The following is a 24,277-nucleotide window of genomic DNA, read 5'->3' on the forward strand; positions in this document are numbered from 1 at the left end:
TGAGACAGTATTGTTAACAAAAGCTAACTAGAAAGAAGTATGCTTGTTAAACATTCCCATATGTATCGCCTACACTCTCTTCCAAAGTTTCTAAAAAAAGTGATTTCTTACTTTTCTCTATAAAAGACAGGGTACTTTCTCTTTTGGTAAGTTGTCTTTCTTTTTATCAGAGGTCCTGTTTTGAATATGCAAAGCAAGAATGAGAGAGTCTGACTTCCCAGTAAGACACAGGAGAAGTTAGAAACTCTTAAAACTTTGAAACTATAATCTGTTTTTAATGTGAAGAATAATTTTTTCTTTTCTGCTTTACATAATTGTCAAGATTATGTTTGGTTGTTACTCATGATATGTGTGTTCCTTTCTTAACTTAAATTTTTGCGGTGCTTTATTTATGTCAGTGGGATGGAGTTTTCAAAGATCAAATGGAAGGCTATAGTGCCTACCCTGTAGTGCTGGGGTTCTAATCGTGTGCTGAATTAAGCTTTACAGGTACCAGAGATAAATGAATGAGACAAGACAAGAATACTGTAATAATGTCAAACTGTTACTGAAAGCCGAACTATATACCATTTGATAGTTAATGGTAGTGTCCAGAGTACATTTTCTGTTGGTGCACCATTTATGTGTATTATAAAAAAAGGGGTTAATAAACCTGAATGTAGACATAGTAGCCTTCAGAAGGGATTTTTTTGTTCAGTCTGTTTAATGCTTCAGACTCTCCTGTACTATGAACAAGTCATTAGGATATAAATACAAAATTGAACAAAAGGTAAGAATATGCAGATGCTAAATGTTTTTCAAAATGTCAGTCCATTTTGCAGTATTAGTATTTAGATAAATGGAATCTTGAATTCTTTTCAGAAGTATTACAAGTAAAATTTTGTTCCATCCTGAAAAGAAACACAGTAGCATGGCAGGTAGCTCCTTTGTGTCTATGAAGACTGTAAAACGTAGGCAAGAAAACCTTATACTTTGTAGATTTGGTTCCCTGTCTTAGAGAAAAACCACAAGCAGGAGATATATTTTAATCTTTCTTCATGTTAAGAAAAAGAAAAATTAAATTCTTTCACACTTTTTTCCAGATTTTAACAGACAACTCCCCCAATGAACAGGGCCTAAACAAAGTGTTTGATCTGTGTGTTGTGTGTGGAGACAAGGCATCAGGTATTTACTTTTTTCTTTCTTTTTTTTTTTTTTTTAAGGTCGTGCAATTTTATAAAAGCAGTTTAAAATTCTTCTGAAGCTATATAACAGTTCACATGCATATACATGTATATATCTCTCTATACATGCACAAACAGAAAGGATACACTACTCTTTCAGTGGAGAATTACACAAAATGGTACTCTGCTGTCCATGGGTGGGATTTATTGTTGTTTTACATCATAAATTTAATGTTTTCTACCAGATAATTTTTGCCTTTTTTTCTTAGGCTGGTGCATTTTATTTTCTATTATAAAAATTTGGCTGATGAAATTACTTAAGCAGCAATGTTGAGAGTTTTTTCTTCCTTAAAATAAGGTCATGTGGTGAACTTTGTTATTGTTGACAGGTTCTCTTAAAACATATGAGAAACCTGTTCATTATTTTAAATATGAAGCCAATAGGCAAGGAAGACTTTGCAAGTATATGAAAAAGATGCTAATATGAGATCTATGCAGGACAGTTAGTTATTTGTAGAACCATTATTAAAATCGTAAAGAAGCATTATAATTCCAGTAAAAAATAAGCTTAAGAATGGTAAATTCATGTATTGCCAAAGTAGAGTGCTAAGGTAAGAAAAGCAAAATGTTTCATGCACTAAATTTTGTGTAATGATACTAAGAGACTGGAAAGAAATATAGTGGGAGCAGTGCACCGGAGAACTCCATCTCCCACATTCCCTTTGCATGTGCACCCGCCATCAGGTGTTCCAGATCTGTCAGAGTTGGAATTACTGAGACGATGCCTTTTCTTTTTTATTTAAAATATAAAAAGAGGGGGAGAACTACAAGGGCTGTTCCTCAGCATGGTTTAGCTGAAAGCTCCTTTTTCTTTGCACTTTCTTTGTTAGAGAAGATAATGGGCTGTAAGAGAGATGAGACGTTTAACTTTGCTCTACTTACTTAGCTAAAATTAGTCGAAGTAGGGAAATGGTTGCTCCATTAGAAGAGTGTTATGGTTTGCCAGTGAAGTCTGTATGGTGGGCCTCCAGTAATATGAAAATATGACAGCTGCAGTTAAATGCTCCTTTTGGGAAGTGGTGGGAATAAAGTGTATAAAAATGGGGAGCCACTGAGAATAAGTAGTTAATGATAGGATATCATCATGAGGAGTAGTAGAATGGGGAGGAAACTTCCTAGAAATAAAAACAATTAAAACTTTTCTACTGCGGCAAAGTTTAGCATTAAAAATACAGTTTCTGGAGCTCTAAATACACGTTAGACTTCACCCATCTCAAAGGAAATTTCTGCCAAACATAAGGCAAATATCTGGTTGGTCTGCTCCAGCTGGCAAGACTCCTCTGGCTCCCTACTGGAGGGCTGGAGTATTCCTTGGGAGGCTGGAGATCCCAGGAGCTATTCCTCCTGTCCTGACCCAGGGCTATCGAGCAGTGGTGGTGAATTTGGGGAGAGTGCCATGTTTCCCTGAGCAGCTGCAGGTTTTGGGGAGCCTCCTGTGTGACAAGCTGTGTCGTGCAAACTGCTTTGCAGACACCTCCAAGCTGGAGTCTAAGAATCTACATCAAAGAGCAGGTGAAGAAGCAGCCCCAGTGCTTTGCAGGTTGGATATTAAGTATTCACAATCCATCTGCTGTTAAAATGATTTCCTTAGTAATATTCTTTTAATATATGCGATACTTTATAAATTTCACATTTTAATAGTGTGGTAATACGATTGTGATAAAGGAATCAAGAAAACCTGTCAGAATTTCTAGAAACTTCAAGCAGCTGAGGTTGATGTATCCAAAAAAAAGTTTGTGAGGAAAGAATCTAAAAATATATTTTCCCTTAAATTAGTTCATATTTGAGATTTATTTCTGTAATGTGCCCTACTTAGTTCAAAGAGCAGCCTTAGTGCCTCCGCAGTATGTATTTTGAGTGTTTGTCAATGATCTTTGGGTTTAGAATTTTTTTTTTTCTTCAAGATCATAGAATTAATATTGTTGGAATTGCCAAGCATGCCTTAATCAAAACCAGTACTTTTTAGTAATATTTGTATTTTGTGCTATAGCAGAATCAAAACAATATACTTCTGAAAAATGATTTTTTAAGCTTGACTTTTTTCTGCAGTATATCCTAGAAATTTTTATATGTTAGTATTATATATTAGAAAATTCACAGAACTGATTTTTTTAAAAAAATTTAGTTAGCTATTTTAGATTATTCTTTCACTGAAGTTTTACTGAAAGAACTAAAGATGTACTGTTACCCTGTTAGGAAAATGAAACGTGAAAGTAAACTTTGAAGTGATTACCTACTGCTGTCAAATGCCATGTTTGCGCTTTCCATGCTTCCATTAGATTTAATGCATACAATTTCGATAGCTGAATTTGTAATGAGCAATAACAGGGCTTGACTGTAGGGACATTTTTAAAAAATTGCTAAAGAATGTATAAATTAAAAGAGTTTCTTCTGTGTTCTTGCTAACCTGTTTTCTTAGCTTTTTTTAACACTGCTGTCAACAGATTCAGCAAGAATTTAATAAGCAACTTGCCTATTTGTCAAGTGTGTCCTGTTTAAGTACTCTGAACTAGAAAAATGGTTCACTTGCTTTTTAATGTTGTTTTATAGCCACAATATATTTTAAGATCTGTACCTATTGGTAAAAAAAGTGTTCTTTTTATGGGTAAAATAGCAAATGCTTTGTTTTTAATAAATATAAACTCTAAAAAAATAATATTAGAGTGTAAAATCAATGTCATGATTTATGTTGTTCTGTAACTAGGGCGTCACTATGGAGCAGTAACTTGTGAGGGATGCAAAGGATTCTTTAAAAGGAGTATACGGAAGAATTTAGTTTATTCGTGCCGAGGAACAAAAGACTGTGTCATTAACAAACACCACCGGAATCGATGTCAGTACTGTAGACTGCAGAGATGCATCGCGTTTGGGATGAAACAAGATTGTAAGTCTGAATAAGTGTAAATTATTTTAGCTGGCAGCTATGTTAAAGTTTGTGCTACAAAAGATATGCTTTGTATTAATACAAATTGTTATCTTGATTTTATATGTTTAAATCATTGTATCTTTTTTCTTTAAAGAACTGTACAAGTTTGGTGTATCAGAAGTCTGAAATGTTTTCAAGCATGCATACCGCTTGACAAACTTCATAAGCACATTGTATGTGGTTGAAGTGAATGAATTGTTATTCCTAGGTGGCAAATGTCAAGCATGTCTCCATCTTTGATTTTTAGACATGCAGTTCAATTTTTCTATGCGTAAATTAAGGTACTGAATTTTTTGAATCCTACCTTCTTGTCACTTTTTCCACAACTGAGATTACTGGCAATTGCTATTCACTTTTGGCAAAGCAGAGACAGTTATTCACAAGGCTGAGACCCATAGCCATCTAGAGTTCACTTCTTACCGATTCCTGCAAATTTCAAGTTCCTTTTTAGATTTCCATACATTGGATGTAGTGATACTGCAATACCGCAGCAGTATTAGAATACTAAATACGCAGAAAATCAAGCAATACATTAATTCTTCAGCCCTGATACTGCCACGCTGTTGCTTTATGCACAGTATTAGTCTTATGCTCTGCTCTCTGCCATCCAGCTCAATTTTGGTGACCTTCTTGAACCTATGTAGATGTTCCCCTCTGTACAGCCCTGCTTCTGTTGCAGCACAAAAGAAATTAATTCAGAAAGGGAGGAAAAGCTGGGGTGGTGAAAGTGGATCTTCACCCCTTTACCTCTAGTTCAGCTGGCAGTACTTTGCGCCTGCACAGAAGACTTCTCAAGCAGAACAAAATCTCTGGGCTTGGGGGTCAGAAGGCAGGAAAATGATCTCTGGGTCGTGGGGAAATACTGAGCGGAGGAGGGGATTGTTTTGGGATAAGAAGTCTCATTCCTCAGTGGAGTGGGGAGAGGAAAGAAAACTCAGTGCTGTCTTGTACTGTAGCTCCCTCAGTGGGGTTATTTGTCCCTTGAAGAAGTCTCGGCCCTTTCTCAGCAAACTCAGATCCAGCTAGCAAGCACAGGGTTAGCAAAGGAATATAAAAGACTTTTGCCTCCACCTCCCACCCTTTCAAAGCACCGTTCGTGGGTTACAGGCTAGCTGTAATGGCATTGTCAATACGTGATGATATTACTACATTTGGTTTTATGATACTTATCAATGTAAAAATTCAAATAGCATCACAGTCTACTACTAACTTGAAAGTTTTTAATTTTTTTCTTTAGTTACACATTTTTCCAAAACTGCATAATTGAAGAAAAAAAAAGTTAAGTTTTTTTCCTATTTGCCTTTGTGTTTTAAAATAATGAACGTTCAGGATTCTCTTTATAGGTTTAAACAGTTTCTATGTGTAGTACAATATTAAAGAGGCTCTGCTAGCCAGTAGCCAGTGCTTATCAAGCTGGTGAATTGATGCATATTTTAAATTACATATAGGCCTTGTTTGTGACTCTCAGGATCTTATTCCAATCTGTAAAATTACTTGCACTACTTTAAAATTGTGGAAGAACAATTTACTGCATATTTTTAAAAGATTTGTACTTTGTAAATACCTTTTAGTAATCAAGTTTTACGGTAACAATGTTATGTTACTGTTATGTTATTTTTCCAGAAATCAAATTTTCCTTTTAAACTTTTAAAATCAAACTGTAAACTGCTTTCTTTTGGCTTTATTCCGTAGAGCTAGAGATTTCCCCATAGGGTATAATACTGTAAGTTTCATTTTAATGTTCTCTAATCCATCCAAAGCAAGGTGATGTATCTGTAGGCTAAAGCCCAGATTCATTCCACCTAGTTTCACTGAGCTATTCAAATTAAATATCTGCTTCTTCTCTGAAGTCAGTGACTGCAGGTCAGGATGTCGCCCAGATCTTACATAGTCGGAACTGAACTTCGTGAATATCCCTTTCCCTTTGTATTGTCTAAGGTCCTAACTTGAGAAGCTTCTTTAAGTGCATACAGTTATGTGGGTTCAACCCAGACCCACAATCCATGGAAAAGGGTGCCATGAGTCCTTTACGAATGCACTGAGAGTGTGGGATAGTGAAATTGAGAGGAGAAGCCATAAGCCTGCCCTTAAAGATCCAAATTAAAAATAAGGTATAAGGGGATTTATGTCCTAATTATAACTTGAAATATTTAGTGTTTATATGTTTGGTCTCAGACTTTGACTACTACCTCATTCATTAAGAGCAATCAAATCGTTGAGTTGTTTTTTACTCAATGTGTCAGCTTATTGGTTATGGGATTTTTTTTTAGTTATTTTCGGAATCATTATTAAAATTACAGATTAAATAAAGAGAGGAAAAAGGATTATTTCTTAGTCTGTAATTTGGGATATGACTTAACAGTTGCATATTGTTTTGTTAGCTGTGCAGTGTGAAAGGAAACCTATTGAAGTGTCAAGAGAAAAATCTTCAAACTGTGCAGCTTCTACAGAAAAGATCTACATTCGGAAAGATCTTCGTAGTCCATTAGCTGCAACTCCAACTTTTGTAACAGATAATGAAACAGCAAGGTAAATTCTACTCAGAAGCAGCTATCTCTGTTTCCTGAAACAGGAAAAAATTAATTTTAAAATTAATCAAAATGGAAATGTGTGCTGTTTTGTGTCAGATCAACAGGTCTGCTGGAATCGGGAATGTTTGTTAACATTCATCAGTCTGCAATAAAAAGTGAGCCTACTGTGCTGATGACTCCAGATAAGGTATATGATTATATGACTGATACATTAAGTAGAGTTGATTGCTGTAAATGTGTATGCAGGGAGGGAAGGGTGTTCTGTTTTGTTGTACTTCTGTTTTGTTAAATTCATTTTTAAAACACTCCTTTACAACATTAGCCGGTGTTGCAAATGCCTTCTCTTCACGAGAATGTACTTAGCCTTGCATAGTAAAAATGTTAAAAGCTCTCCAAAGTAAATGCCTTCCTCCACGTTTTTAGAGAGCTTTAAGGACTGCATTATTTTTCTTTGTATTGGGCAATCGTGACACTTGGATATTTCTTTTGTACCAATGAAGTAAGATGTTTGCAGAACCTTACATGGCACTATCACAGTGCATTTCATAAATACTGTTAGGTTTTTTTCCCCCTGGATCGCTAATTTTTATGCAAAGCTAATAAAAGCTATCTCGGCAACAATCTTATTTCTGAGCTGGTTTTCCTTTGTTTCCATGTTGTTACACTTACTGATCCACTAAAGCCATGTGGTAACTTCCCTACACATGCACAGTAGGAAGCTCTTGTATTTTTCTAGCTGATACTAAATTACCTCATACTGTGCTTGCTCTGTCTGCAAAGGGCCCCGTCAAAAGTTGTTTATTCCATTTCACTTTTATAGCTCGCTCTGTAGAGTATGACAGTGCAAGCTAAATGACATATAGCATGCTGGTGTTAGCAGCAGCATACTTGTCTATAATCATGAACTTTCGTTTTGGTTTTGGTTTTGGTTTTTTTTTGTGGGGCAGGTTGGGAAACGTCTTACTGCCTCTCTGAGTTGCTGGTCAGTACTGAATCACCTTGTTCCCTTGCAATTAAATAAAGACATTAAAAACCAAAAAGGCTGCAGTAAAACTCTTTTTCTGCTTGCTTTTGAAGGTGACTTTTTATCCATTCCTTCTTTTCAAACATTCCCCTACCCTATTACTACTGACTCATTTACACAAGGAAGGAAGATCTAAAAATATTATGTAGTGCAGTCTTATAGTCCTGGTGACTGACTAGCAAGTAGAGATGATAAATTCTCTTTCTGCACTTGCTTACCATCTGTAGCATTCTTTCTGAAAGAAGTAGATAGCTATTACTTGTAAAAGTAAATGTCTAAACATTTGATATTTCAGAAGCAGTGTAGTGTCCAATTGCTGCATTATGATTACCCATTTACTGAAAACAATAATTTTCTTAAAGGTCTATTCACATGCTCAATTCTTCATTTATGTAAAAGTTAAATTCTTCTATTGCAAGTTAACTGCTGCCAATATGAGAGAATTAAAAGCTATACTTTTCCCTTAGGTTGAAGCATGTCAGGGAGATTTAAGTACACTGGCGAATGTGGTGACTTCATTAGCAAATCTCAGTAAATGCAAAGACATGTCACAAAGCAGTACAGAGCTATCTATGATTGAGAGTTTAAGTAATGGAGATGCATCATTATCTGAACTCCAGCAAGAAGAACAAGCTAGTAGTGATGTTACAAGGTAAGGCACGTTACACTTGAAAATATTACTCTTTTCAAGAAGGTCTCTGTCAATTCAGACCATTAATTAAATCATCACAGGGTAGGAAATTTATCTGCATTAAAAACAATAGCAATAACAGCCTAAGCTCATGTAGAACATAAATCTTGTAAGATTCTTCCAAGTGAAATCATAAGGAAGTTCCATTTGAGAAATAAATACTTTTGTTTGCACTTGAAATGAATTTCAAAGTAAATGTTACAGCTGATCTTCTTACCTCTTATTTGGCCTTAATATAACGTGTGTTTGATCTTGTACTGTAGTCTTAGTACTTTGTATCATCCTGGAAAACTGTTTCTTAGAGATCTCATCTAAGTAAGTAGTTTAATGCCTGTAACTTAATCACCTTAAAAGCTTGAAAAGCGTTTTCTTTCTACACAGGAGAAGTAAGAGAATTCTCACCATCAATACAAATACATTCATTGAGTATCCTACAAACTTGTGTCTTACATGGGTTTTAACTAAGCCATTTTGGTGAGCATATGTGTAAGATAATCTGTGTAGTACATACTCAGTTAATTCCATCAATCACAATCATGTTCTTCCTTGGTTGTCATCTCATGCAAGCTTCTGACAGCTGTCGCAGCAATATTCCTTTACACACCATCTACATTGTACACGCTGTTTTGAATATGTGTATGTGGAATAAATCCATCAAGGAAAAAAAGACTGGTGTATAGTGAAGTAGTTTGTACTGACTGAAATACAGGATTTCCCCTGTGGTCTCTGCTGCTTTGTATAATTGCAAGCAGAATGCATTTGTTCTGCTCCTTTCTTTATATGCTGCGTAGAAAGTCAATGTGACTTTATATAGGTGCTGATTTGGGCATTTGCTGTGTCCTGCTAGGTAAAGAATGTAAGAATTGTTGTACATGCTGATAAACTTCATTCAATACTATGGCTGTTCAAAAAGATGTAGTAATCTTTCATTTGTTTCCTAGCACTTTCAGATGCTTGCTTTTTGCCAACTTCAGTGTTTCTGTTCTGTTTTAGAAATCTGTCTATGAAAACACATCAAGTTCTCTCAGCCAGAGAGCTTGAAAAAGCTCTGACTCAGCTTAATGCGTATTCTTGTCCAGTAGGTTACTTAATAGATTTCCAGTGGGGAGGTTCAATATTCCTGTGAAAGGGAAGTTGTTACCCAAGCAGAAACTAAAATTTTTATCTGAATCATTGCTTTCCTTGCCAGGCCCTATGCCAGCTTGATGTAACAGACACAGATGTTTACTGAAGAAAAGGAGTTTAAGGGATTTGGGGAAGCAAGTTTTACCCATCTGTTTTTCATGTATTTTATTATATTCCATTGCTTGCAGCTACAGTAGTTAAGCTTTCACTTTTGCTGACACGAATTTAGTGTACAACTTTGCTGCTAGCATTCTGCTGCTTTTATATTGTAACGTTATATGCCTTGTCCTCTAATGGCTTCATTGTCTATGTTAATTTTTTACAGTCTATCAGCAGTCCTATATATCTGTTATTGACTGAGCCTGACGAAAAGAGAACCAAAGTTGTTTCTAGCAAAGGATATCAATCAGTATCATGTATTTTAATGTTGATTATACCTTTTTTCTCACTTTGTGGGCTAGGTTTTTGTACCTTCTGGGCAAGCTTTGTTCTAGACTCTCTTTTCCTTTGTGTTTTACCTTGCAGTCATTGCTCATGTTGGGGCTTCATATATGAAAAGGACCCACAATGCTGAGCCGTGAGGAAGCAAAGCTTGTACTGACTTCTGCTGGTGTACTACTGCCAGTTTATGAGATAGGATGGAGAAGATTTTTTTGAAAGCCAACATTCAAGCATGAGTTGGAAACACAGTATCATGGGCAGACATGGTTAACCAGTGTACCTGCCTACCCTATTTAAAAAGGACTCTTCAGCCTATAGTAGAATAAATACAGGATCGTGGCAGGTGCATATGACATTTACCTTTTGGGGAAAGGAGAGATCTTGTTCCTCTCTTACATTTCTGTCCCTGCTACATGAAGAGCCCTGCAGAGATCCAGTTTTTCCTAAGAAGCAGCTGCCACTGAGCTGCTGGGTTTGCCTCTTCTACCTAAGGCTGCCAAGAGCGATCCATGCAGGACCTGAAACTCAGATCTCCTAGCAGGAGTCCAATCACACAGCTTCTAGAGCTTACCCATGAATGTATTCCCTTTATGCCTACTTTCTGTATACCGGAGACAGAAAACGTCCCAGGTATATCTGTTTAGCCCACTTGCACATTCCTCACCCACACATCAAGGTATACAGGCTAGTGTAGGACCCAAAACTAGTTCATTTACCATCTCCAGCCTGAGGCAGTGTCAGCAGCTCTTTTATTGTGATGTTTTGTGTGATTGCAAATGGTTATATCAAACACAGTAAACATTTAGATTTTTTGAGCTTGTGAATGAATTTAGATAGCGAGGGAGTGTGCAGCAAGAGAAGGTAGCAAAGTTCTACTCCAGACTTTGGCATTAAATCAGTAATTTTAGATTCCGTGGTAATAAACAAGTCTCTATAAATTGAGAACCAGCTCTGCATACAAGCTGATAATCAGCTTTTGTAAAGTTTTCAGACCTCAGTGCATAAGTTTCTCATGCAGCACTGTATACAGATTATACTGCTCTCAGGATATGTCATCTGTCTGTAGGCAGTGATCAAGTCTATATATTTTTGATTGAAGATATATCAGTTGTGGTTCTCAGGTGTATTCATGAACAAAAAAACAACAGATCTGTTATCAGGCAGCAAAATAATGAGTATTATATCTGTGCTTGTCCTGACATCTCCCCCGTAACGTTTGTGCATGTGATGGGAGACACTGCCCCCCATCAAAGGGTACAAAGGACGATATTGAAAGCATGAAAGTGCTTTCTCTTATGTATTTCAAAACAATCTTTTCAAATTAAGTTGAATAACCTAACCACAACTCACTACTTTAAAAAAAGAAAGCTTATTCTGTTTGTGCTTCATAGCAGCAAAAATCTGCAAAATTTATATGTGCATTAAGTTGCTTTAACAGCAGCCTGATGATCATGTCCTCAAAATGCTCATGCCAGCACTCTCAATAAACATCACTAAAGAGATCTTGAAAGGCAAACTGTGATTCAGCAGCACAATCAGTATGTCAAAACTGTGAATTTGTTGGCAACTAGTGTGAACAGGATCTGCTGCTAGTTTTTGTTTCAGAGCCACTGTAAGTTGGAGTTTTCAGGGATTTTGTTCAGTGGAGTGTCAGGAAAAGCATGCTACTGACTTTTATTTTCCAAATCTAGTTCTTTGAAACAGACATTTGAATACAGGTTTCAGACATTTGCAGGTTCCTCCTGAATTGAAACAGTCTCTGAAATGAAATCTTATTTTCTTTTGTTTGTTTGTTTGTTGTGATCTTACAGGGCATTTGATACTCTTGCAAAAGCATTAAATCCAGGAGAGAGTGCAGCGTGCCAGAACGCTGAAAGTATTGAAGCCAGTGTACAGCTGATTGGTGGAGAAACAGGCATGAATATCGTTGAAATAGAGGGGCCACTACTCAGTGATGCACATGTAGCATTCAGGGTACTTAAGACTTTTATACTGTTGACTGTTTATAACCATTTTAACATAGTAATATAAAATAATGATCTGATTAAATCTTATTTTGAATTTCTTAGAAGAATAAATATTTGTTCAGGTATTGGCATTCATTTCTGATGAATGCTTCGCTTTTGTTCACTGGTTAACTCCTCCTTTGGGAAAATGTACAGCTCTTCAGTGGTTTAGCTGCACTATTTATTTTATAGCTTCTTACCTTAAAAATACAAGGTAATCCATGCAAAAGGATTTACACAGACAAGTGTCGCACAAAGGAGAGAGTCGGTATCCACATTCTCACTTGTTAACAGGTGGATCTGATGCAATCTGCAACTGGATTTTGAGACTCTTAAGTGTATTTGTCTCCTTTGTGTGTATACCCTAGTTTAGTATGGTGCCCTGGTTTCGGCTGGAATGGAGTTAATTTTCTTTCTAGTAGCTGGTATAGTGTTATGGTTTGGGTTCAGTATGAGAAGAATGTTGATAACACACTGATTTTTTCAGTTGTTACACTAAGTCAAGGATTTTTCAGCTTCTCATGCCCAGCCAGCAAGAAGGCTGGAGGGGCACAAGAAGTTGGGAGGGGACACAGCCAGGACAGCTGACCCAAACTGGCCAAAGGAATACTCCATACCATGTGACATCATGCCCAGTATATAAACTGGGGGGAGTTGGCCTGGGGGGATCACTGCTTAGGAACTGACTGGGCATCGGTTGGTGAGTGGTGAGCAATTGCATTGTGCATCACTTGTTTTGTATATTCCAATCCTTTTATTATTATTGTCATTTTTTTATTGTTATTATTATCATTATTAGCTTCTTCCTTTCTGTTCTATTAAACTGTTCTCATCTCAACCCATGAGTTTTATTTTTTTCCCCCAATTCTCTCCCCCATCCCACTGGGTGGGGGGGAAGTGAGCAAGCAGCTGCGTGGTGCTGAGTTGCTGGCTGGGGTTAAACCACATCATATGGTATTAATTGACTTTAATCATTAAGGGAAAATACAGTTTCTTTGTTAGTGAAATATATTTTCTGGATTTATTTCTCATTTTACAAGCCCGCAGAAATTTTTCTTTCTATTTTTTTCATCTTCTTATTATTCAAGGACAAATCAAAAAGCTTGCTCATCTGAAAACTTCTTCAGTACCAGGCATTTTATTAAACTTTGTCCCTCTCATTAGCACATGTTTTGATCACTCAAACATCTCTCTAAAGCAAATTTCAGGTTTTTTTTTTTAAATTGTGTTAGCCAAACCATTATGTTAAGAAGTATTAATTTCTGAAGATAAAACTACAACACTATAATTAGCAGTTTTGGGTGAAATCCCACTTCCTTCACATATGCAGGCAACGCCACTGATTTTACTCATGTATGTTGAGAAAGGTAGAGCTGGTCCTTTCTGATGTATGTTGATTACATTTTTAGGGTTTTAGCAGCTGTATATTAGGTATTTTACTCACACATCAAAAGATTTTTGATGTATTTATTTGTAAAATATTAATTAAAAGTACAAAAAAAGATGTTTTTTGAAATAGAACTCCCACACGCACACTCTCCCCAGGAATTGTGGTAATTCCTTTAATTTTTCAGGCCGCTTATTCCACTGTTCTCGGGGAAGCTTTAGAAAGTAACGATGCTTCTGTGTTTGTACTTTTTATGTATTTATCTATATATAAATGTAAGCAACTTCATTCTAATTACAATGATTCTTCTAAAACTTGTATTCTTGGAGAGTGTCTCAGAAGTTACATTTTATTTGGGAGTTTCCATCTCCAGGTGTCCCAGACATGAATATTTATTTATCCAAGATAAAGATTCAAAAATTGTGCCTTCTTTGTTGCCTTGTAGTTACTATAGGGTATAACAGTGTGGCTAATAATGAAAAAGGCAGTCATTCAATTTTATTTCAGGATTATCTCATGTTTATTTAAAAAACAATTTTACTTTTTCACTTAAAAGAAACTCTAAGGCTGATTTTTTTCTTACCATGTTTTTCATGAAGAAAGTAAAATAACTGACTTGCACTTTTTTTTTTTTTTTTTTTTTGTGGTTGCCAGCTCACCATGCCTTCTCCTATGCCTGAGTATCTTAATGTTCACTATATCTGCGAGTCTGCCTCCAGGTTGCTTTTCTTGTCCATGCACTGGGCACGTTCCATTCCATCTTTCCAAGCTTTAGGGTAAGTGTTCAGTTACTCCATTCACTCATGTTGTGAATACACACTTTTAAAATTTTTATTTTCACTGTCTTCTTCAGGGACATTTTAAAATATAAATCTACTGATTAAAACTGTTGTGTAGATCTTCATCATGAAGGTATATTTTCTGAATCAAAACTACTCCCAACTTCAGTCCAATTCAGGTACTTTGGTTGGGTTTTGAAGGAAAAAAGTGTAGATTTATAACAAATCAAATGCCTGCGCACTGCTACTTCTTTAATAAATTTTTAGTAAATAGGACTTCCTATCATTTTTTAAATAGCTACATCCTGAACTAAGATGCTTATCAGGCAGTCACCAAAAAGAAGCTCCTCTCTGGATCCCCAAATATCTTTATAGGTGAATTAGTAGTAATAATTTTGCCTTTAGTAATCTGTATGAAGAAAATGGTTAGCTAGATTCAGCAAGCATTCAGGATGAGGTTTAATTTCAGGGGATTTTCAAAAATAAATGACTGCTGTAACCAGAAAGTAATTCTTATTATTCTTTTTACAGTTTTTATAACATCCTGCTTTTCCAGCAGAATTCAGTGTATCACTTAAAATTCTTAAACTAAATGTGGTAGTTCACTGCTGATCATCATTAGAAAACATCTCAAAACACCATGGGGAAAAGTGATTTATGTTATTTTCATAAGTAATTTTATGAAGGCACATCAAATAAATAAAGATACTGTATCAACTCTGACACAAATGAAGTGTTTTTCTTTAATTCAATATCAAAATAGTGTATGACTGTGGCAGCAAAGAAGATTCCTTTTTAAAGTGAGGGATTGTCCCCTTTTCCAGGAAACGTGTCAAAAGCAGCATGATCTGTGATTACCATTTGTGTTTACTCAGATGTTTAAGCCAAATGATTCTACATTGTTTAAGGAGAGATACTATATTGTGTGTAATTGAAGCCTGTGTTTTGGAGAAGGAAAAGGTAAAACTCTATAAAGTTAAACAATAGCAAGGCTAAAAAATCAGGTAACTGATACATTTTTCTGTTTGAATTAAAAAAATAGATGGAAGAGTAGGCTGTCTTAATAGTGTTAAAATTCACCTGTGCTAGTCAAGATCATGGGCAACAGTGTATTTAAACACCATTTAACATAAATATACAGTTTTCCTTTTGAAGAGCTTAAAATACTATCTTTTTTCAAGTGGAGTTTTATTTGAAATTAATGCAGCTTTTTTAGTTTGAGCACATTATGTACTATAATTTTGACTTGCAGAAGGGTGACTCATTTCACTTTAAAAATGAAGAGAAATTCATGGTACTAGTAATTGAGAGGAGTTGACGAGCCAAAACAAAACCATAGTAATGGTTTTGTAAGGAAGATAGATAATTGTACCCAGGTGGTTCCCTCCTCAGGCAATGTTTTCCTTAGTCGCAGCAAGATAGTTGGCTTTGGCATACTGATGTAGTTAACGATGCCAAGTTACTGCTTAGTTCATCTTCCTGCATGAAGGTCTTTGTAGGCAAGAGGGATTCCTACTGAAACATTCATCAGGCTGGTTACAGCCTCTTAGTTTTTTGAGGCTGCTTAAGTTTGATGAGCTGGTTCTGGTCCGAGTTCAATCAGCCATAAACGTACTCTGGATGATACATTTATCTACACACATACCAGCTGAGTAGCCAGTACGCCCTCATTTTCACAGTTCCTCAGTATAGTCCCTTTGACAGGAGATGAATGGGGATGTGACAAATACGTGTAGAAGCTGCATGTACACTATCATGTCTACCATAATAAGAACTTGATCATAGTAAAAAATACTGCCCTAGGTAAGCTCTCTGTATTCCAGTACAGGACAGGTCTACATTAATCTGTCATTTGGCATATTAGTATTGCAGTAAATCATCAGAAATGTTCTTGAAGATTACATCAACATTCTTGCAAAAATCCATTCCATTGTATTTTTGTAGTTGAAATCCTAGCTTTAATATGCTTTTCTTCTTTAATAGGTCTTGTGCTTCTTTTAAATTTCCATTATTTATATTTACTGGCTAAAACTGAAACATGGTACCTGAATTTGACTCCTCACTGGTAGGATTTCCTTTTTAAGGTACTGAGCTCTCGTTAAGCTCTAGGAGTTAGAGATGCTTGGCAGTACTGAAAGTTAGGTTACTAATACGGAAGTGCCTGAATATGGATTGATATGCCTAATTTTAAGCTTCAGCATATGAAAAAAAAATATTGACTACACATGAAACTTAATTTAAGAGCTAATTCTTACAGCAAAGAAATCCTCATGACTTCTATTTATACTTTGAAGTCTGTATTTCAAACCTTATTCCAAACAGGAAGGAGATACAGAAAATAGTCCGGAAGCTCAAGAACTTGATCTTACATGTTCCATTTCACATGTATTTTTAATTCAAAAATTATACCAACCTGCCAGATTTCAAGTGAAAAAAACCAACCTTTGAGTCTATTCTACATCCACAATACAGGAACAATGCAAACTTTCTTTGTCCATGCATGTAAATGTTATTCAAAAACTAGTGTAAATCCTAGGAAAACTAGCATGACATAATACGCCTAGACAGTTGTCATTTACTGTAACTTCAGCTTGCTTTTGGGATACAAATCTATCTCCTTTTAGATCATTAAAACAAAAATTACTTCTTTACAAAAGTCACTCTAAACTGGGTATTTTAATCCTAGCATGCAAATAAAAGTATTTTTGATGCAGGGCTTCATTTTGGTACTGGTTGCAATGGTTGAATTAGATGAAGTGATTTTATGAAGTGTTTTTCAAATTAAAAAAAAACCTGTGTGAATGCAAATGGCTGGTTTTATTAAGTGAAATTATTGTATTTTTTAATAGACAGGATAACAGCATATCATTAGTAAAAGCCTGCTGGAACGAACTTTTTACGCTTGGTCTTGCACAATGTTCACAAGTTATGAATGTGGCAACTATATTAACTGCATTTGTTAATCACCTTCATGGCAGTTTACAGCAAGGTAAGGTGCATACTGTGCGCATTGCCAGACTTGGGGAATTACTTAATGTTTTTTAAGTTTTGAACTGCACAGAAGCTTTTTACTTATCCTTCAGTTGTTAATGAAATTCTACTGTTTATAGAGTTTTGTGGTTAGTATTGAAACAAAATAATACCAGAAAATACAGTTCACAAGATGGAATTTTTTAGCAATTTTGCAAAAGTCAGCTATGCTAATACTTACCTCCAAATTAAAAAAAAAATAAAAATTACCCATCTATCTGATATAGGTTATCATTTACAGGGGTTGTTTTTGTTGTGTGTCTATGTAATGTCTCATAGTGTTCTGCTGTTCTGTTAAAATCATCTCAAATTAGGAATATTTCAGGCAGCATCAATGTTTAAGAACACAAGTGTACTGTGAATCTGATTCCGTTGTATGAAGGGTATAAAGTAAAGAATGACCCACCTGTCCTTGCTGTTCCTAGCTGTGAAACAAAGGAGCCAAATGCCAATTTGGTGATATACTTCCTTTACATAACTTGGCTTCTTGACTTCTGTATATTAGTTTCAGACTACATGTGAGTCTTCAACAGATCTTCACTAAGTATACTTTGTTGCTTATTAATCCTATGCCCTGCATCTTTTGCATATTTTTCATTCAAATGAAAGAGATGTCAGTTGGCCTCCTCTTTCATTCACTCTGCAGTGAAGGCAATTGTTCTTCTGAGTAGGGGAGTCTTTTAGCTAACCTTTGTCTGCTAGTGAACACTCACGAGGTTGTCAGCACTAAAAGCTAACCAATCAAAAATAGTATAGTCTTCATCTGTTCATAGTCTTAACACATTTTTAATAATGTAGATGCACATACAAAAATCTTAGCATTTTCAGGTTAAACTAGATTTTTGCTGTTATGTGTATGAAAAGTCACTGTTGTTAATCCTATGCAAAAACGGATTGGTAAGCTGTAGAAAAACAGTCCACCAGACTATAGATTTTTCCTGTCCTTTTATGATGAGGGAATTAAAGAATTATTTCTGAGGGTTTTTCATGATAGAAAAATACCCACAAGATCCTCCTATAAATAGCAATAGTTTATAATTAAAACAAATCGATTAAACCACTAAATGTGGATCAGCTAAAGATACTAACAAATCTGTGACTGTCTTTAGGAGGGATACAAATGGAATTTGGGAGCTTAATTTGGTCTACATCATTTTTAAGCGTGTTCACCAAAAAGGGTATTGTAGTAATTAATCATGGTTTTATCGTTATTACAAATCTATTTTTTTGCCATTTAATTTGGGAATTGAGTTTGAGTGCAAAAATCAGAAATTGATAACCAATGTCTTCCAGCTGTGTAGTATGCCAGCTGCAGCATCTCCAAGAGATAAGTTTGTGGGGCCCAGGGACCCTACCTAGTTTGACGGATTGTGGAGGGAACAGGATTTTCAGGCTGCTTAGCTATTGCTGACCCAAGGGGAACAACTCTGCACCAACCACATTCCCCTAGATGCAAATCAGGAAAGGTGTGTAGTGCACCTTCTTTTTCAGCAGCGGCGTGGTCTTTGACTGACTAAAATAACCCGTGAAACTGTACGCTAACCTACCTCATGGCACCTGACCCTTAGACGTAGAGCACAGATCTGCAGTAGCAGTGTATTCTGTACTTCTAAGTAGTCTTTCCCTTGCTTGATCATTTCAAGCTCTAGTCCACCCCGATTACTGGCAGCTTTAGTGGCAGGAAGAGACCTAATTGTACAATGGCGGGGGGGGAGATTGTTATAGTCCATAATTGTTGGTGTCAAGATTATTCAGACCTAGCATGTGAGTTTGTAGATGGCATAGATTTCCCACTGTTTGGATCTAATAAAATCATTATTTTTAAAAATCCAGTGTGACCACATTTTTTGCATGTGTGTTGACTTGGGGTTTTATATTTTATGTGTGTATTGACTTAGATAAGCTGCCAACAGACAGAGGAAAACTAGTAATGGAGCATATCTTCAAATTGCAAGAGTTCTGTAACAGCATGGTTAAGCTTTGCCTAGATGGATATGAATATGCATATTTGAAAGCAATCGTCCTCTTCAGTCCTGGTATGTAATTATTCCAAATGTAAAACTTTAATCTGTGCTATTTTTTGCCATACAACTTCTGCCTGTTTCATTATATGCAGTTAGTATCACCTGTAGAACCACTGCTTCACTTGTTGAGGAATCTTGGAAGGTGTGTAATGAGGACTGCAGGAAGAGGAGGGTTAATCTTCTAATGTAAATAGTTGAATGCTGCTTTGGAGACTTAAGTTTTACTCTTGCCTCTGCCATTTTTTTTTTTTTTTTAATTATTTATTTATTTATTGCTTTTAATTCTGTGCTTCCTTTCTGGGGTGTTTTTTCTGAGGGCCTGCAGTTTAATTTTCAGAATTGTTGCTCTTGCACATCCAGCTGAGATGGATTGAAGTTCGGGTTTTAATGTATGAAAGGCTATCTCTGGGCATCGATTCTCACATGCAAAATTACAGAAACATATCACCTCACTTCACATAGGTATTTTGAAAATAAATATTACGTATAGCATTTCTGGTGAATGAACATCAGAAACATTCCCTTATATTATTATTTCTGTCTTCTGAACAGTATTTGCCTAATGTACTCCAAGTAACATTAATGGACATACATTAGACAGTGAAGATAAAATAAAATAATGATTATTTTTTCCTTCTGGGAGATTAGTCTACAATATGGAGGAACAAGAACCCTCTGGTTATGATAGATAGTGACTGAGTACTTAGATTATATAACACGTATGTGTGGACTGTAGAAAATTACAAAATTAATTTTATTTGAAAATTGTAGAATTAACTTTTCACTAAAGGCATTCAGATATTATATCAGTATCCTGCAGGTCTTAAATTTATCATTCAGAATTTAGGGATTTAATATAAAACCAAAACCAAATTTTTGATAAAAGAAAAACATATAAACCTCAGGTCCTTTCTGTATTTCCAGGAATTTTTCACTGTCACATTTAGAAAGTAAATCTTCAGTCACTCTATTTTGCATTAAAAACTTTTAAAAGCATCAATAGCTTCCTTAATCCTCATTGCTCTGCTTTTTTTAGATGCTGATGTCCCATAGAAAAGATCAGAGCAAATTTTAAAAAGCTGTCTGAATCTCAGTGACCTGTCCCCCATCAGTAGTGTAGGGTATGGAAGAGAACTGGGTATTCGGTTCTTGTCAGTTCTGTAGATGTATTAGATCTGAGAACAACTTTCTTTTCCCATTCAGTTGCGGTTCACCCTTTCGCAGAAAAATTAGTTGAGGTGAGAAAATCTTTAGGAACCTGGACACTGTCGAAATGTAGATTTTTAGCAGGTTTTCTTACATATGAGAATTGTGAGGTTCTTGGTTTGCAGTTTCTCATATGTACGTGATCTTTTCTATATGTAGTATCTACAATGAGTATCCACATCTCCCAGTAAAAGTGGCAGCATCAGCAGGAATTCATGGTACTCAGTCTAAGTGCACAACAAAACCCTGAATATCTTCCATTGCTTTTTTCTTTTTTTACTTTTTTCTTTTTTTTTCTTTTTTTTCTTTTTTTAATATTGCATCAGTGGAAGACTTCTGAGATGAAAGATGTTCTTTCAAATAAGAGGCAATATAAGTAGTGTCAGAACTCTCCAGGAAGGATGAGAAATTCCCAGAGGATATTCCAGTGATACTCTTCTATTGTGGATCACTAAGGAAAATCAGATCCTGAGTGTTTTCACTATAGACCATAATCCTGCTGTCAGTCTTCGTGACTAGGAGAATCTTGCATGGTTTTATGTGTTTGTTTCTACAGTCCACTGAAGCACAGGAACAGTTTCAGTTTTCTGATAAGCAGTACCCACCATGAGTTTAATTGCAATATTAAGAGTGCTTGAAAATGCAATTTTTCTTCTCCACTGAGGACTGAAGAGTTCCCTGGATTTCTCACTGTTATTTCAGAAGAGGCAGAGACTTTCTTTAAGTGGAGGGTGGGAAGGTGTTTGTTTGTTCAATTTTAGTAGATAATGCTTGCAGGAGATGTAATTCTCCTTTAGGTGTTCCTTACCCCAAAATAGTCCTTTCACAGCATTTCCATGTTCAGAACTGGTACAGGTTGCTCCAGGAAAGAAACAAAATGATGGAAGAATACCTCAAGCCCATTTTTCTAGCACAGTGTCTACTAGGATTTATGACAGAATCTGTTGGTTTGTCTGAAGAAATCAGTCCTTTTAGACAACAGAAAATATTTCTCTAGGAATGTTACACTTGCAAAGCAATATTTACTTATTTGTTTAGTCTGAAGTTAACTTGTCTCCTTCCAATTAGATTTGACAACACAAAAGGTAGAAGGAAAAATACTTGGAAAAAGACTATATCCAATCACATGTTTGAGATGAATTTTCATTAGCTCACATGCTTTCAGGATCACATTCCTAATGATATGTAGCTGCTTTAATGGCAATGTGTTGTCAATATTCTTGATCCAATGAGCCATGTAACAAAATCTTCATGTACCTGAAAGTCAGTACCTTGAACAGAAGGGATGTTCTGGCAATGATTCACAGGCCAGAAATTACAATTTCAGGGATTTTACTGCTCTGCTACAGGATGGGGCTGGGCTGCACATGCAGCAGAGACCTAAGGTAAGAACATCTGCTTTAGTAGGCCCGGCTGATTTGCTGTCTTCCACAGCTGGAGACTTGAAGATTACTGAAAATCTTCGGTGCCATGCCAGCTGTTTGACTGTCACAAGGCAGCCTTGGGCAAAGAGATGACTGTAAAGAGAGTGCCTAGAAGACTTTGCATCTTTATAAATGGCTACTAGCGTACTAGCAGTGGTCTTCAAACTGCTGTTTTCAGAAGTTGACTGCTAGCTGTGTTTCTGACATTGCTCTAAAAACAGTGTCATGAAGCAATGCATTTTGCATGTCAGTGACAACTCTTCAAAATGTATTGCTGCTTTACAAACTTGTTAACCTCTTGTCCCCTGCATAAATTTGAAATCATGCTTTCAGAATGACTGAATATTCCTCTGTGAAATGATGTGTTCAGGGGAGTCCAATGTATCACATAACTGCTAAATTGCTCTGAAAGCTTCTGTATCTGCAGAGCTAGACCAAAACCTCCTGGTTTTGTTGACAGAAGGCCATATATTTGGAGAGGAGGAGTGACTGTTAGAAATAATCTTTTATCTGACATAATTTGGCAGCTCATTTATGATCCCATTTCTGAAAAATAAATTACATTATTTGTCATACTGCTATGACAGTAAATTATTTACATTAAGAAAGATGGATAATAAAAATTACAGGCCATGTAAAGTGTTCAGAATTACCAGATAATTAATTTCCAATTGTGACTTGGCAGTTAGGTTAATATCCTTTCATTTTAGCAAGATTTAAATTTCAAGTGTTTAAACCACTGCTAAAAATTATGCTTAGCACATTTGAAAATTTTGCACCAAACAGTTGAAAAAGAATGATCTGCTGCATATCTTCTGCAGTTTTTAGGAAACAAATGGCTCATAGCCTTTTATTCTGCTTTTTCCACTGATCTTAATTTTATCCTTCACTTCCCATTCAAGTGCTATTTGTGCATACAATATTTCAATAAATGTCAGCATATTAAAGCAGTGCTGTTCTACTGCTACACAGAGAACAGAGCTGTATCATCAAGATTGATGTAAGCATTGCAAGCACTGCATTTATTTGAACTCTTCAAAATGTCTGGTTGTATTTATAGAAAAATTTATATAAATAAAACATAAACATAGAGGAAAAGAAATATAAAGGGGTAAAGCAGTGTCCTCCACTAAAACTGAATTTGCTACAGCTGCCAAATAATGATTTCAGTATGCTTACAATTAGATAATCTGTATGGATTTTAGTGCATCTTATATCCAACAGGTATAATAACAATGTAGAGTGGGTTCTTTTCAGATCACCCAGGCCTAGAAAATGTGGTGCAGATTGAGAAGTTTCAAGAAAAGGCTTACATGGAGTTCCAAGACTATGTAACAAAAGCATATCCGGATGATACTTACAGGTCTGTAAACTTACATGCTTACTTGATTGATTCTCTTTTCAGAGTGTTGGTGATACTGATTTGTACGGTATTTCGTTAATAAATATGTATATTTTCTTTTTATCCCTTAAATGCAAGAAATTACCTTTAGAGCATTTCAAATGTTATGCATGTACTCATATGTATTATGAGTATTATTTATCTACTCATTATTAATTTCCAAAATGAAATTTTGGAAATAAAATAAATATTTTTAATGTTTTCATTTTGAATTGCACCTACTTGGAATATTTCCTCATGTAGTCTAAGTCCAAACATTATACAGTCCATGTAACTGACAGGCATATCACATTTTTTTTGTACTGTTGAAGACCTGACTGAACATAAATTTAATACTCTACTGATTTAAATATTTAAGCCTTTCATCAACTAGATATAACAAATTTTGACCAGTATTGTCTCTTGTTATCTTTTCTCTTCTCTTACTGATAACATGATTGTGAATAACACCAAAATCTGTGACCACAAGTAACACTGTTTACCAAACTTATCTTCCAGACTGTCTAGACTTCTTCTCCGATTGCCTGCTCTTAGGCTAATGAGTGCTGCCATCACTGAAGAGCTATTCTTTGCAGGACTAATTGGAAATGTTCAGATTGATAGCATCATCCCATATATTCTGCGAATGGAGACAGCAGACTACAACTCTCAGATAATTGGTCATGGCGTATAAAAGTAGCAGTCAAGGATTCTGTACCATGGCAGTCATGGTGATGTAAATGCATACCCTGTCTCCAAGAGATGGCAATAAGCCTTCCCATGCACCTTTCCAAAGAAGGCTAATATTCCTCCTTTTCAGTACACTTGAGAAACGTGGTGGAGTGTATTAAGGAATATAGGATCGCTTCTTATTTTTCATCTGATCTTCAAGGACTTGTAAATTAACTTGATATCTGAAGAAAGTCAAGAATTGTCCATCCTATTTTTGTAGATAGATGAACTTGGAATATTTGTTTATGAAGTCCAGGCTTGTGAAGAAACTGAAGAAGCTTTGACTGAACTAAGGTATCTCAACTTAGTTTGATGTTTTAGACAAATAAATTAACTTTCCTCTCTGA

The 24,277-nt window shown here is 35.7% G+C and overlaps 1 protein-coding gene across 10 annotated transcripts in view; it reads left to right on the forward strand.

Moving 5' to 3' along the window:
• NR2C1 (nuclear receptor subfamily 2 group C member 1) overlaps positions 1-24,277 on the forward strand; it is a 55,293-nt gene extending 31,016 nt beyond the window's left edge. For all 10 annotated transcript variants that reach the window (XM_052774280.1, XM_052774270.1, XM_052774271.1 and 7 more), the window contains 11 exons: positions 1,083-1,164; positions 3,928-4,107; positions 6,531-6,678; positions 6,777-6,867; positions 8,172-8,356; positions 11,773-11,935; positions 14,009-14,130; positions 16,983-17,122; positions 19,062-19,199; positions 23,075-23,180; positions 23,718-24,277. In XM_052774280.1, the coding sequence (XP_052630240.1) occupies positions 1,083-1,164; positions 3,928-4,107; positions 6,531-6,678; positions 6,777-6,867; positions 8,172-8,356; positions 11,773-11,935; positions 14,009-14,130; positions 16,983-17,122; positions 19,062-19,199; positions 23,075-23,180; positions 23,718-23,892 (1,530 nt within the window). In that variant the 3' untranslated portion in view covers positions 23,893-24,277. The remainder of the gene's footprint in view (positions 1-1,082; positions 1,165-3,927; positions 4,108-6,530; positions 6,679-6,776; positions 6,868-8,171; positions 8,357-11,772; positions 11,936-14,008; positions 14,131-16,982; positions 17,123-19,061; positions 19,200-23,074; positions 23,181-23,717) is intronic.

The sequence above is a fragment of the Harpia harpyja genome, chromosome 23 (genome assembly GCF_026419915.1).
Source record: "Harpia harpyja isolate bHarHar1 chromosome 23, bHarHar1 primary haplotype, whole genome shotgun sequence".
In the NCBI taxonomy this organism is placed as follows: domain Eukaryota; kingdom Metazoa; phylum Chordata; class Aves; order Accipitriformes; family Accipitridae; genus Harpia; species Harpia harpyja.